At 40.3% G+C, this 14,143-nt stretch overlaps 1 protein-coding gene across 2 annotated transcripts; it reads left to right on the top strand.

Annotated features, from left to right (window-relative positions):
* Nucleotides 1–2,527: 2,527 nt before the first annotated feature.
* On the top strand, nt 2,528–13,487 carry atp1b2b (ATPase Na+/K+ transporting subunit beta 2b). 2 transcript variants are annotated; one of them, XM_071461450.1, is made up of 8 exons: nt 2,557–2,993; nt 7,654–7,782; nt 7,875–7,982; nt 8,189–8,394; nt 8,630–8,689; nt 8,937–8,963; nt 9,182–9,277; nt 9,444–13,487. In XM_071461450.1, exons 1-8 carry the CDS (start codon nt 2,903–2,905, stop codon nt 9,609–9,611), a joined length of 885 nt encoding a protein of 294 aa, XP_071317551.1. In that variant the 5' UTR covers nt 2,557–2,902; the 3' UTR covers nt 9,612–13,487. The 2 variants fall into 2 exon arrangements, with proteins under 2 accessions (XP_071317552.1, XP_071317551.1); XM_071461451.1 differs by lacking the exon at nt 8,937–8,963 and having other exon boundaries at nt 2,528–2,993.
* The last annotated feature ends 656 nt before the right edge of the window (nt 13,488–14,143 follow it).

Raw genomic sequence — 14,143 nt, 5'->3', positions numbered from 1 at the left:
ATTTACTGTGTCATTCTCTGCATGTCACAATAGACATACAGTATTGTAAAAAGAAATATATATATATATATTTATATATATATATATATAAATATAAATATATATATATATATATATAAATGTGTAGAGATGATCATGTCAGACTTTTACATACAGCAGATCTTCACTATGATAATATCATGTGGTTGTATAAAAAGATGAATATGTTGCTTGGGGTATCATTAAAAAAGGTGGTGTGACAGATGGCACATACTGTGCAGTCCAGTCGAACATCCAGATCCAGATCAGTGGTACACAAACTTCATCACTCATGCTTACCCACAGTTGCACATTAGTGATTGTTCCTCCACACAGAAAAACAAGCACTGACACCCATCAACACAGACTGTACAATATGGTGCAACTGATAAGACTGTGAGTATTGATCACCTCAAACAGAATGCTGGAACAATCTGCACAAAACATGGTATACGCTTAGGAGAAATTAAACCCTAATGTACTGTAAATAGATATGTACAACTGTATTGAAAATGTAGCAGTTATTTCCATTTTCATACTTGTAATCAGTACATATTATGTAGCATATACTGTATAAACATAACTTTGTTCACTTGTTTTTTCTAAAAGAATTAAGTACTTTATCTGCTGCAGCCACTCCATGCATTACTTATAGTTGTACTAATAAACAGTAAGCCCTCTAAAGAAAGGCACAGTCCAACAGTTGTTTATTTAAATTTATGCAAGACTCCCTTTAAGCTGTGTTATTGTTTTATTTATGTCTTTTTTTTCTACATTCATTTTTATTTGTGTACAGATTTCTTGATTTTTTGACTACTTTGCTGCTATCTTGAACTACTGGTGTTGTTCATTCAAATACATGGTGTTACCATGAGAAACATTATTAATATAGTGGTTATTGTTACATACTTGTTTTATAAGCCACGTGAAATGAAGTTTGTACCTTGAAGAGTGAGCCCTTCTGTAATAGTATTAAGGCACTTGAATGTCTCTTGGTTGTTGTTGTTTTATGATAGTTAGCACCAAACTGTACAGTTCAGTACACCCAGTGAAAAGAAGACCTATCTTAATGTTTGAGAGTCACTGCTTGGCCTTTTGTTTTAGTTCCACCTGCTCGTGTTTGATGGTCGAGGGTTTTCAAGCTTACTGAGTCCATTTTCAAACAAACACAGGTCAGGTTGATGGAAATGGGCAAGTGCAATGCATGCAGAGATTCCTTATACTGAAAATGTCCCAATGACACTGACTAATGTGCCCAATTAAATTTCAGATACCAAGTAATCACCTTACTATGATTCCTTTTCACAGACTGATATGGAAACCTAGGTATCATTTCCCAAAAATAGTTTACAGAAGCTGTTGGTTTTGTGTGTCTACTAAAACAGTGGCCATTATATGAGTGCCATACTATATTGATATGGTAAGATACGGTGTACCTTGGAAATCACTGTAGTGCTATATTTGCATTGATATTGTCATTAAAATAAATTTTATATAATGAACTTTACACAACAAACAGGATTTTTGCATGTTTTCATGCCTCATGTTGTTTTCCGGCGCAGATGGTGGGGAAGTGGACATCATGTTCCCACTGCACTTCTGCAGCAGGTGTTGCAACACCCACACTTTCCAGGGGAGGGCGCTCCTTTCACTTCCCACTGATGCTGCTGCTGCTGCTGGTGTGGCCCTGTGCAGTCACCGCTTCAGTACAGCACACACACACACACACACACACACACACACACACACACACAGTTTGAGGCAGACTCAGACTAATCCATCAGACCTTAAACACCCTTCATAGTTTGAACTTACAACAGTCACCTCGGTGAGTTATTAAAGTTGAATGGTATGCATGGCTTTCCACTAACAGCAAGCACCACCGGATATTTCAACCAGTCTCCAGCTTTCAAGATGCTGCCACTGCTAAAATGTCATTTGGGGTTTGTAATTTTTCCAAATATTTAACGTTTAAAAAATCTTATCAGCTGATATAGTTATTCAAATCATCATTAAAATAGACTATTTCTCATTTATTGAGACAAAAAAAACTTTGTCTGTCAGCAGGCCTCTATGACACCTGGTCCCTGGCTCACTTAACCACTGATTTTAATTAGGAAATATGAGATAAATAAAAACGCCCCTGTGGTTAAAGCTATAATGGCAACATAGTGCTAATTTCACGCAAGATAATTAAGTAGCCTACAATAAGGGGGCTGTAAGTGTATTACTCGGTAACACAGACACTTCAGATTGCTTCAGGAGCACCAGGGGATATTTTGCTGATTTTTCTGTGGGGACGTGACGATACGGGCCGGGGAGCCTATGAAATGATGCCCTCAGCCACCAAACGATTTGCTTCCGAGGCTGTCTTTCATGCGTCGGGGCCCGTGAGGAGAGAAGATGCTGCGAAGGCGATTGGCCGAGGACAGAGGATGAGGATGAAGTGGGTGGGATTTGGAGAGGGTGGGGGAGCATGTAGAGGGAGGCGGAGGGAGTGCTTTACCGCAGTATCACTGGATTTCTGCAGCACTCATCAAAACTCTGCGGCATGCAGGCAAGAGCTGGGGGGGAGGGCAGTCACTAGGTCTGTGCTGAGAGTAGGGTCGCTGCCTCTGTGCGTTTTTTTTGTGTGTGTGTGTGTGTGTGTGTGTGCGTGTGTGTGTGTCTATCGTTACACAGGCTGCAGTGGTGTTTTCACTTGAATTCGTGCGCGTCGAGCTGTCAGGTAGACCTCTTTAATTGCCTCTCCTCTTCGCGGTGGTACAGTAGGGCTCTCTCTCTCTCTCCCTCTCTCTCCCTCTTTGCTGTCTGGCTAATTGTTTCAACCCGGTGCTTATTGCATTAGGGCGCATTTAGCAGAGGTCCAGACTTTTATGAAAAAATGGCAAAGGATGGAGAAAAAAGCGAGTGGAAGGAGTTTATATGGAACCCGAGGACGAGGGAGTTTCTGGGCAGGACGGCGAGCAGCTGGGGTAAGTACCGTCCAGCCACAGCACTGCAGCAAACATGGTCCCTGTGCTCTGTAACAGGTCTCTGCCTCAGTCTCTTCAGCCTCTCCCACAGGTCCAGCGGAGGACCCCTTCAGAGACGCCTTTATGTGGCTCTAATGTGAATTTGATTGAAGTTGTCTGACTTGATCATTTCCCCTCGGTGTTCAGGTGATGTGATGGCTGTCGCTGTCCACCACAGTCTGGTGCTGGAATCTGAATGCGGCACCGCTCCCGTGGAAGCCGACGGAACAAAATCCTCCTGTCCATTTTATATATATATATATATATGTATATATAAATGTGTATATTTATTTATTAATTTATGCAACTGCATTCCCTGCGCAATGCGCTCAACATAAGGGTGGAGGAATTTGGTCGTATTTTGCATTTGAATCTGCCAGATGACTGCAGCATTGCCGAAGCAGGTTCCACTCTGTTGCAAAGTGCATATCATCAGCTCCTTCCTCTGTGGAAAAGAGCTCTGGCCACAGCTTTGACGTGAATTTTGCTGCAGAGGGGACTTTTTCACTGTGGTGGCTCGCTGAAGTTAAGCAGAGACTGGTTTATGTGCCTGTAGCTTTATCTAACCAGCGTTCAAACATGATGTCATTCATTTTCAGGCTTTCTCCCCCCCCCCCCCCCCCCCCCCCCCAGACTTTGAAGGGAGAGCCTTGTTCTGCTGTCCTCTTTTCTGCCATACGACCAGCCTGCAACTATTTCAAAAATTCATGAAATGATAGGGTGCATATGGCTCTGTTCTAATGACATTGGAGCGTTTTAATCTGGGTAAAGCCGAGGGCCAAATGCTATTTGTATCACCTCCAACCCGGCCCCTCCCAGTGTGTGTAAATCAGTGAGGGATTTAATCCTAATCTAATGACTTCATTGGCTGATGGGGAGGGTATCAATTCAGGACATTCTAGCAAACTAAACCACTCTCAGGAATTTAGACTATTTTTGATCTTTTCCACTGGGGACATGATCTTAATTAATGGCAACACTGAAGTTCAGTGTTTGTGGTCGGCATAATGCCAAAAGTGGTTTTCCATGCAGTGGCATTCTGTCGATGATTGTTCATGAATGGACATTGCACTATTCGTGCAGAGTTGGGAATCATTGACTGTAGCTTCCTTTGCTGGAATCCTCCCACAGTGTACGACTTAATCCAGCTCAATGCGTCCCAGGTGCTTTAGGGTCTGGTGGCCTTTTTAAGCTGTGCTCTCTAAGGCTTGTTAATTAGGCTATTTCTGTAGTCAGCCAATGTATGTAGGGATGCTAAACTTGACATTTCACATTGGCACTTCCTCATCCTCCTAATGATGCAGACACTGTACGTACTGTACCTCTGCTTCCACTCGTCCGACTTTATCTACAGGCCATCCATCCATTTTCTATACCGTATCTATACTTATCTCAACATGCAACTACAAAATGGAAAGAAAATACCACGTCAGGTCTCCAGTATCTTTAACAGACACATTTCCGGTTTACATGTATTTTGTGCAGTATAATGTAAATTCATAGCATTAGATCAAAGGCGTCTTTGAGGATGAAACACGGAGCACTTCCTTGTGTGTCCTGCCTTGTGCAAAGAGCTGTAATGAAATGGAAATAGCCCTGATAAAGTGGAACAGTCCTGCAATTTTGATGTTACATTGCCACCAGCTGACACCAGGCAGACATGGTCAAACAACTACTTCTATTTAAAATAGGACTAATTAAGTGTTCTGCACCTCCCACTTCCAAAAACAACAAAAGGCTCTTACTGGAACATGGGGAAAGAGCCTTAAAGGGCCTAATACGGAATCATGATGCTGTTCTTTCTGCAAGATTGCACACTATATATACACACTATACAAGATAATAATTATTAACAGTAAAGGATCCAGGGCTCAAAGCTATCCATTCTCTCTCCAGACCTTTTCATTTTTAGTTCAGAGGCGTGTTTATCACCAATTTACAAAGCAAATGAACAGCGTGTCCTCCTAATTAATTCTGAAAGAAGAGACACCTCCCGTCACTGAAGAAAGAACAGGATGCTGAACCAACCCACCCTGTCCTTTTGTTCCCCGCTTTCAACTGCCGTCTGCAAACAAAACCATGGTGAAAGAGAGATGCTTCACTGTCCATCATCAGTGTGGACAGAGAGAGGCAGACTGTAAACCTAACACCCTCTTTGCCAGGGGGAAAGCCACCCTGTCTGCACGCTTAACACTGTATGCACATGTGCACATCCAGCGTCCCCTGGGTGGTGTCATATTCGTGGTTAGCACAACAACCCCTCTGAATGACGGAGAAAAAACACTTAAGCACTTTGCTTCGTCACATCTCACCTCTGACGCCTCCCTCGCTCTAGTGCCTCTGGCTTGGTCCGAGGCCTGGAGCCTGACTCTGTATATTTAATGACTCAGCTTGGGTCTTGTCCATGGTACAGATTTTACTCAGCCATTCATTACTTTCACTTTAATTATTAATAATTATAATTAATTAATTATTATTAATTGATTATTATAATTACCCCCCCCCCCCCCATGGAGCAGCTTCCCCTTGACATTTTGTTATGGATTCCTGTAAGTCTGGCTGTGTGGGGAGGCAGATGCAGCACTGAGCCTGCTGACAGAGCGAATGAGCTCCACGCTGGGGGCCATCCAGCAGAGGCACAGGGTCAGGGCACTCAGCTGCTACCCAATGCTGGCCTCAGGTGTTGATGCTTAAAATGGGGGATGTGTCATAGAAAATGCTATTTATGTTTTTCCTGCTCTCTACGTAGACAAGAATGCCCGAGGTGGGACCAAACAGCAGCTTCAAAAGTATTTACTGATTCCAATGATTCCAAGTGGGAAATGTCACGTCATTGGGTAATTGGGTTGCTTGACACTCTTTTCATCTAACCTCTGTGCACTGAATAAAATAAAATGAAATAAAATAAAATAAAATAAAATACAGCAGTGACAGAGCGGTACAGTGTAACAGGTGATATTATTTATAATATATCATAATATCATTTGGGTTTGGACTGTGGGACAGAAAAAGCAACGAAAAGACGTCTGCCTGAGCTCTGGGAAATTGTGAAACCATTAAAAGGATGAACTATTAATGCGACAGAAAAAGAACACATTTATTGAAAAGAAAAACAAGCATTCAGTCATTGCACATTGCCGCCCTACTTTCTGTCTAATGTAACATTATCACTATGATCTTCTCACTCTGCTCATGAAGTAGGCCTAGTCCACGGTGGACTGTAATCTCCTGACCCTGTGGCTCAATCTCCAGGGGGTCCTTGTTCTCTCTCCTCCTGTATCCCCCTCTGTCATTGTTCCTCCCACTCTGCAGACAGGGCAACTCCTTAATGAAATTGTTCAGACACCAGCCGGTCAGTCCTTGGCTTAATTCACACTGTTTCATGCTTGGAGACAGACAGGAGTCAAGTGGATGAAGGGAATCAAGTATTAACATCCAGTTGTTTATGTTTTGACCAAATTAATTTTAATGCATGTTGTGTATTTAACAATATTTTCAGTATGTAAAGGACAGTAGCTCATGTGTGAATGAAAGACAGAGAGAGAGTGAGAGAGTGAGAGAGAGAGAGAGGCAGATGTTGCAAATGGAATGAAGCCTCTAGTTTAATGAGGATTATCTGGCCTCCTGTGGACATGTTTAGTACGAAAGCGAAGTAACAGACGCAACACAGTGTCAGCAACATTTAATTAAAATGAGATAATTCCATTATCGATTCAGATGTAAGATTAATCATACTGAAAAATGTGTTTGCGCATTACAGTAATTATGAAATGGCTCAACATGTGCACTGTGAGACAGAGAAGTCAGGCTACAGCAATCTTTGCAATAGAAAAAAAACGGTTAAAAATATCTTCTTTTTTTCCATATTGCATAATAAAGCCGTAAAGGCTGGGCCTGCATGTGGCTCAAGCTGCTTTCAAGCAAGCAACATGTAAACACAGGAAATACTTTCTGAAGTTTAGACATGGTGAAGAAGCTGAGAGCCTCTCCACAACAGCAAGTTCAGGGGAGCTGTTTGTTCTTTGGTGATCGTTTGTGTAGATTAGAAAATGATTGTTAATAAAATTATCAGTGACTTCACATTGTTATTTTATTTTCATACTCTACATGCTACTTATTTCAAAGGTCACTTAATGTGTTTAAAAATCAAATTGAATTAAAATGAATATAATTGCAGTGAAAGTGAAGTGAAGGCTTCGTCTCTGGTCTACAGATAGAATAAAGAGAATATAGAAATAAACAAATGATGTAGTTAGATACTTCCAAATATGGACATATTTAATTTCCCTAGGGCTCAATAAAGTATTTTTATCTTATTTTTATTTTTATTGAGTCATACTGTGCGTCACTTTATTTATGTTTTTCAGTGGGGTTAAGGTTATTCATCAGTGTGAAATGAAATAATAAATGTTAACTTGATTTGTTATGTTTCAGTGATTCATCTTTTCTAAATAAACCGTAGGCCTATTTATTTCTTACCCTGAGTTAGATACAAACTCTGACATACAGTGGAAATCAAGGCTATTAAACTGAATAATTTGATCTATTACTGTTAATAATATTCCATTTCTCATTGATATTACACACTGTTGATGCAGCTCTCTCCTCTCTTTGTCTACAGGTCTTATCCTTCTCTTCTATGTAATTTTCTACATCTTCCTGGCCGGCTTGTTTGCACTCACCATGTACGTCATGCTGCAAACCTTGGACGACCACAAACCCACCTGGCAAGACCGCCTCTCCACACCAGGTGCAGCAACTAATGACACAAACTGCATGCACACAGGTCACAGTGTGTGCCACGGTGTCGTGAACTCGCTGCTGTCTCTCTGTCACTCACAGGCATGGTGATTAGACCCAAAGCAGATGAGACCTTTGAGATTGTCTACAACATCCACAAGACAGAGAGCTGGGACATGTACACTGAGACCCTGGACAAGTTCCTGGCACGTAAGTCTGCCTCCGGGCCTCTCTCGCAGTGACTCAAAAAGCTTACTGCTGTGGATTATCCAAAGACCCAGACTGAATTGTTTTTACCTAATAAGAGATAATTCCTTTACAGTCAGTGGTATAGGAGATTGCCTTGAACTGGGGTTTTAGATGAGTCATAAGCTCTTACAGACAAAATCAACCCCCCCCCCCCCCCCCCCCCGCAGCCTACAACAACTCTGTCCAGGCCCAGAAAAACGACGAGTGCACCCCAGACCAGTACTTCAAGCAGGATGACAGCGGTGACGTGAAGAACAACCCCAAACGCTCCTGTCAGTTCAACCGCACCATACTGGAGGAGTGCTCTGGAATCGAAGACCGTTACTATGGATACCAGACGGGCAAGCCATGCATCATCATCAAGCTGAATCGGGTATGAAAGTAAAAGAGGGAAGAGAAATGGATGTTGTTGCTAGGAGACATGGAGTGATTGAGATAATATGACTGGTTGGGAATGAGGAAAAGAAAAAAAATTCAAGATGATAGATTTATTGTTGTTTTCTGTCATATTTCATAGCACATTTAAACATTGCTTTCCACTTCTCTGTGTCTGAATAAGAGTGAGATGGGAATGGTGCTGGAGATGTGTTGTCTTTCCTTCTCACCAGGTGATTGGGATGCTGCCAGGAAAGGATGGACAAGCTCCGTATGTCACCTGTGGTGCAAAGGTAATCCCTTTTTGTCTTTCACAATAAAAGGCTTAACAATTTGGATTTCAGCCCATTCATATTGTGTCTCACTCTCATCTGCAATATGTCACCTATTGCTCATCCCCATTTTCCTTTAAGGTTTGTTTTTGTATTGTTTCAACTGTCATATCTGTGTTGCATGCCATTTTGTCATTTACACCACATGTGTTGCTGGTCTTTTTTTTTCCTCCTCTCCATCGTGTTCCTGTAATTTGCCCACTCTCAGAAATACAAAGTTGGCAAAGATGAATGGGTAAGAACAGGACAGAAAATGTGTCTTGTATACTTTAGATTATATTTGCAGATTCATAGCAGCAGTAGTGTAGATTCCAGCTATAGAAAAGGTGTTTTGCACGTTGGGAGATGAGATTTAGAGAAAAGAAGGAGATTAATGAGGCTCTCCTTCTCTTCTCCCACATATATTAAGTGATCTTTCAGGCTGTTACTGATTAAGCTGTTTCACCCCCTCAGAGAGAAGACAGTGAGAAAATCGGAGAGTTGCTGTACTTCCCTCCAAACGGCACTTTCAACCTCATGTACTACCCTTACTATGGCAAGAAAGCTCAGGTAAGACTGTGCTTTCAATCAAAATATACAATATGTTAACAATTGCTGTTGATAAACTTGTTGAGAAACTTTGAATTTTGCATTTCCAGCTAGTTAATTAAATGTGCACCAGACGGAAAATGTTGGTTCTTAATGTTTAAAGATGTCACTGGGTCTGTTTTTGCAGGTGAACTACTCTCAGCCTTTGGTTGCCGTCAAGTTCCTTAACCTTACGGTCAATACAGATGTCAACATCGAGTGCAAGATCAACGCCAACAACATTCCCACTGGAAATGAAAGAGACAAGTTTGCTGGAAGAGTGTCTTTCAAGCTGAGGATCAACACTGTTAACTAGGTTGACCTTTTTTCTCTCCTGAAAACTACTTTCTTCATTCTCTGCAACACTGCACATACACAGAAACAAATCACAGTATTCACACCCTTTGTAGGATTTGTTTACAACCCCCAAATTTTTTGGGAAATTTGTCCAGTCATGTTATGAGACGAAGTGAGAATAAAAGGGTGGTAATCCTGTCATTATTTCTGTCTGTGAGCTTTGGGACAAATTCTTTCCTGTACATTAGTTTGAGGTGATGTCTATTTATACTGCATGACAAACTAGGGAATATAAAGGATGTGAACATGTGTTTTCAAAGTTTGCAAGGATCAGCAACATTACCACTTTATTGCTGCTCCCCTCCTGCTGCCTCCTTATAGAGTATCCCTCTATATATGAATATACACAAATTACAATACAAAATGTGTATATCTACAGTATTTATATGTTATCATAACCTATGTCAGTACATCTACTTTGTTGCACTTAAAAGAATATTCCAACAGACTTGTGTATATCTTGATGGATGGATGCAGAGAAGAAGCCATTTTGCATGTGTGTATTGTCTTTAGTGTGCTTTGAGGGCAGGAGGCCCCCGTGTCCCACCTCTCTGCTAAGTGTGAAATAAGGTTATGTTAAACCACTGACCACCAGGAGGGACCGCACTCTAATCCTCAAAACCTCACGCACAGCAAGTTTGAGTTATGAAAACAACATACAGTAATAGAAATCTCCAAAAAATAGGAGAAACAGTAGAGGTCCAAACCTTTAAGAGTGTGTGTGTGTGTGTATGTATGTGTGTGTGTGTGTGTGTGTGTGTGTGTGTGTGTGTGCATGTGTGTTCCATTCACAATTCCCATCTCATGCTGTGGGTCGGGAAATTGCATGCAATGTGCAATATTCATTAAGTGGCAATCATTATGAATGCGTGAGTCCATTCTTCAGATGAGAGGACTTCTGTTAAATGATAATTATTTCGCATCATCACACTTGTTTTTTGACCTGAGAGCAGCTTATAAAACAGACATGGGTATATATGGATTGCTGGGAAAGGTCATATCAACACCACTGATGCCAAACGAACTATGGTACAGTACATCAATCGTGTTTCAGACATTGTCACAACATTACCTTGAGTTAACAAAAGCATGGCTGTCTTTCAGCCCCCCGAACTCCCACTCAGTTAGTGGTAAAACAGAACGACAGTTATCAGCCCAAACAACCACCTCAATGTGCAGCAGAAACACAACAAAAAAGATCCTCCTGCTGCACAGCAATCTTACACTTCCTGTCACTGTCAATCATTTGATTCCTAAAGTTAAACCAGGAGCAATTTTCTTGTCTCTCAATTTTTACTTCATTTAAACATTGATATTTATGATTTATGTGTGTGTTGTGTGTGTGTGTGTGTTGCATCTATTTCCTATGTATCAGAAATAGATGCCATTGTCATATTTTTGTATTGATTTGGATTGGAAGTGTGCTTTTTTTCCTTTTTTCCTTTTTTTTTTTGGTGAAGCTGATTTGAATTAACTAACGTATGTACAGTTTTGGAGGAGAAGGATGTAGAAAGTTTGTGTTTGTTCCCTTTGTTTCATTCATACAAATATATGATCATCCTCTAAAATATTCATACAGGATATCAAAATGTATAGTTAACCTCTTTTAAAAGTGTCTAGAGCCTTGATTATGTGAATTGTTAGCGGAGCAGAGTTCTGTTGTAGACGCCTGGAGATTTGCTTCCACGTGGAAAAGGATATTTTCTCCATTTGATTTATTTATTTATTGTTGTTGTTGTAGTATTCTCCACTGTTGTGTGAATCAGGCTGACAAAGCCATCTTAATCACTAGGTAACCTGTTTGAGCAACCAACCTTGTTAAAATGTATAAATTATGCTGGAGTTTGGTGCTGCTACATAAGGTGCATTCACAGGCCCAAAAAAACTGTCAGGAACACAATATTGGCGGTAGAAATATGTGGAGTCTCACTTTTAATCATTACCCAGGCACGGCTACAAAACTGTACCAATGCCATGTCATCGCAGCTAATGTGGGACACGAGCATCTGTTCATTCACATTAGGGTCTGGCTCGACTCCACCACTTAATTTCTCTCACAGCAGTGTGTTTCTCAGTATGCATGCCGACATCTCACAGGGTTCTAGCGAGGACCTCATGGTCAAATCCATCTTGACGAAGACAGAAAGAGACAATTAGATCTAAAGTGATTATCTGATCTGTAGCTGAGAGGTTATTCATAAAGATGGATGTGCCCTAACAGTCATCTATGGCTCTTTTTTTTTTGCTTTTTGTGAGAGTCCACACTGACCACTTCACATGCATTTCTCCTCTGGCTTTTCCTACAACGCTTACTTAATTTCACAGTAATCTCTTAATCTGGTCGACTAATCCAGGGCAGGCACGCTGAACTTCTTTACCCTACTTTGTCGCTCCTCCTCCTTGTGTCATACACTTGAGTCACTATCGTCGTCTTCAAGATGGAAAAAGCAAGGCTTATTCCTTTCTCTCTCCCTTTTTATTTATTCTTTTTTTTAGCTCATTCTTTCCTATTTTCCCCATTCGTTATTAAATTCTGTGAAGCCCTTTTAAATCACATCAAAGCAAATAAAAAATGTTTCACTTCATCACCTTATTGGACATACTTGTTTAACTTATGTGCATGTGAAGATTTGTTCTTCAACCAAAGATGTTCATGACAGTTTCAATTTGATTTATTTTGCTGCAGTGACACATCCTCAGCAGCAGATCTTAGTAAGGATCTCATGCAGAGATACTGTAGGGCAACAGACCCTGTGTTGTTTGAAGGCCTACTCTTATGTAATAATAATAATGATAAAAATAATAATAATAATACGCACAAAAGGAACATGTTTCACTATAACATAACAGTGCCTCCTGGTGGACAGACTGTGTTGTTCCCCAGTGTCACAGAATGTTATTTCCTGTTATCTCCATTTATCCCTTTTTTTCTGTGATAATTTGGAGATGTCCTCAAAAAGCAATATATTTATTTCTTTCATGGCCGTATGATGTATTTATTGGAAAGGCTGTAACGAAATCAGTTGAACATGTTTCATCAAGCAAAGAAAAAGGAAGGAACATATAGATATTTCATTCAGGCAATTTTGCCAGTGTGCATTAACACGATGGAAAAATATAAAAACTATTGTTTTGTTTATAAAAGAGTATTTTTATTGCTATTTTGTTGTAAAGAGGAAAGAATGTATAAGCTTGGATTGTATCATGTCATGGGAGCTACCTGGTAGGTTTTAATCATTTAATTCAACAAATGGCAAAATGTTAACAGCTTGGTTGGAATTTTTTTTTTGTTTGTTTTTTTTGTTTTTGTTTTGTTTAGTTTTTTTTATGTAGAACCATTTTTTGTCATTGTTTGAGTCCTTTCTAGTTTCTTCAGTTGAGCTCAAAAAGGCTTGCATTGAACGTTCTCTGAACACTGGGGTCTGTTGTATCAGAATTTAGACAGATTAATTAAATGTGCTAAATGAATAAGAATGAGCAGTGCTTTCAGAGAACTTTCAAATGCAGAACCCTGAGAAAATTTTCCGAACGAAACAGCGCCCAAAGCAAAAGTCAGAGAGTCAACTATTCATGTTTCAATAAAAGCGTAATTTCAAGAAACCTTATTACCACCATCTAATCCCCTCATCTTGCATCATATTATTGCCTAAGAGTGTGGTGTTCTAGAAAGGTACCATGAAATTTGTTGAAACACTCTCACCCCAAAAAAATGATAATTCTACTCTGGATCTTTATTTTTTGCTCTTACTGTATGTATATTTTTGCTCATGTTTACTGCAAACCAAGATAGAGAAATAAATAAATGTCATTTAAGGGAACTTAAACTCAAAATTAATTTTTGCCTCTCGGTCATCTTTCCTTTAGTGTTTATTTACAATGTCTCCTTGTAATTATCATGAATCAAACTGTAGTCAACTGGAGTCCGCTCTTCGTAGAGGACAAGAAAAGAAGACAGAGTCAAAAGTAGAGTCAGGTGGACATAATCTAATGTAATCCCGTTCACCATAATCCTCACACTCTACGCCACCAGTGCACACTTACTGGTACATAGTAACAAATGAAAGACAGAAAACCCAAGGAGTAAGGATCCGTGTGGCTATCTGACATGACAGTGTCATGTCCTTATATGTGACATCATGAAGTGGTGAGAATCTCTCTGCAGTTTATTTTCACAAGAGTATCAAGAGGAAGTGACTACGTGGTGGAAATACCACCAGCAGCACGTCATCCTCCCACACACACCACGGGGCAAAAAGTCACAGATTAAAATCTTGGCATGATTCCCATGCAACAGATAGTTGTTTATAAACATAAATACTGATCGATCCAAGATCAAGAACATGTGAATCCTTATTTAGGTCGTATGTTTTTTCCTTTGGGAGCTGCTTCAACACAGTCTGCTGCCAAATGCTTGACAAGATTACAGCTGAAGCGTGCTTCCGCTCACTGACCTTCAACCAGCTCCAGTCTCTTGTTCACTCTGTGCCCTCG

Source organism: Trachinotus anak, unplaced genomic scaffold (genome assembly GCF_046630095.1).
Source record: "Trachinotus anak isolate AG129_WGS33_773 ecotype Australia unplaced genomic scaffold, CSIRO_AGI_Tana_v1 ptg000024l, whole genome shotgun sequence".
In the NCBI taxonomy this organism is placed as follows: domain Eukaryota; kingdom Metazoa; phylum Chordata; class Actinopteri; order Carangiformes; family Carangidae; genus Trachinotus; species Trachinotus anak.
The sequence above is the reverse complement of the archived record's forward strand: the minus strand, read 5'-3'. Positions and strand labels throughout refer to the sequence as shown.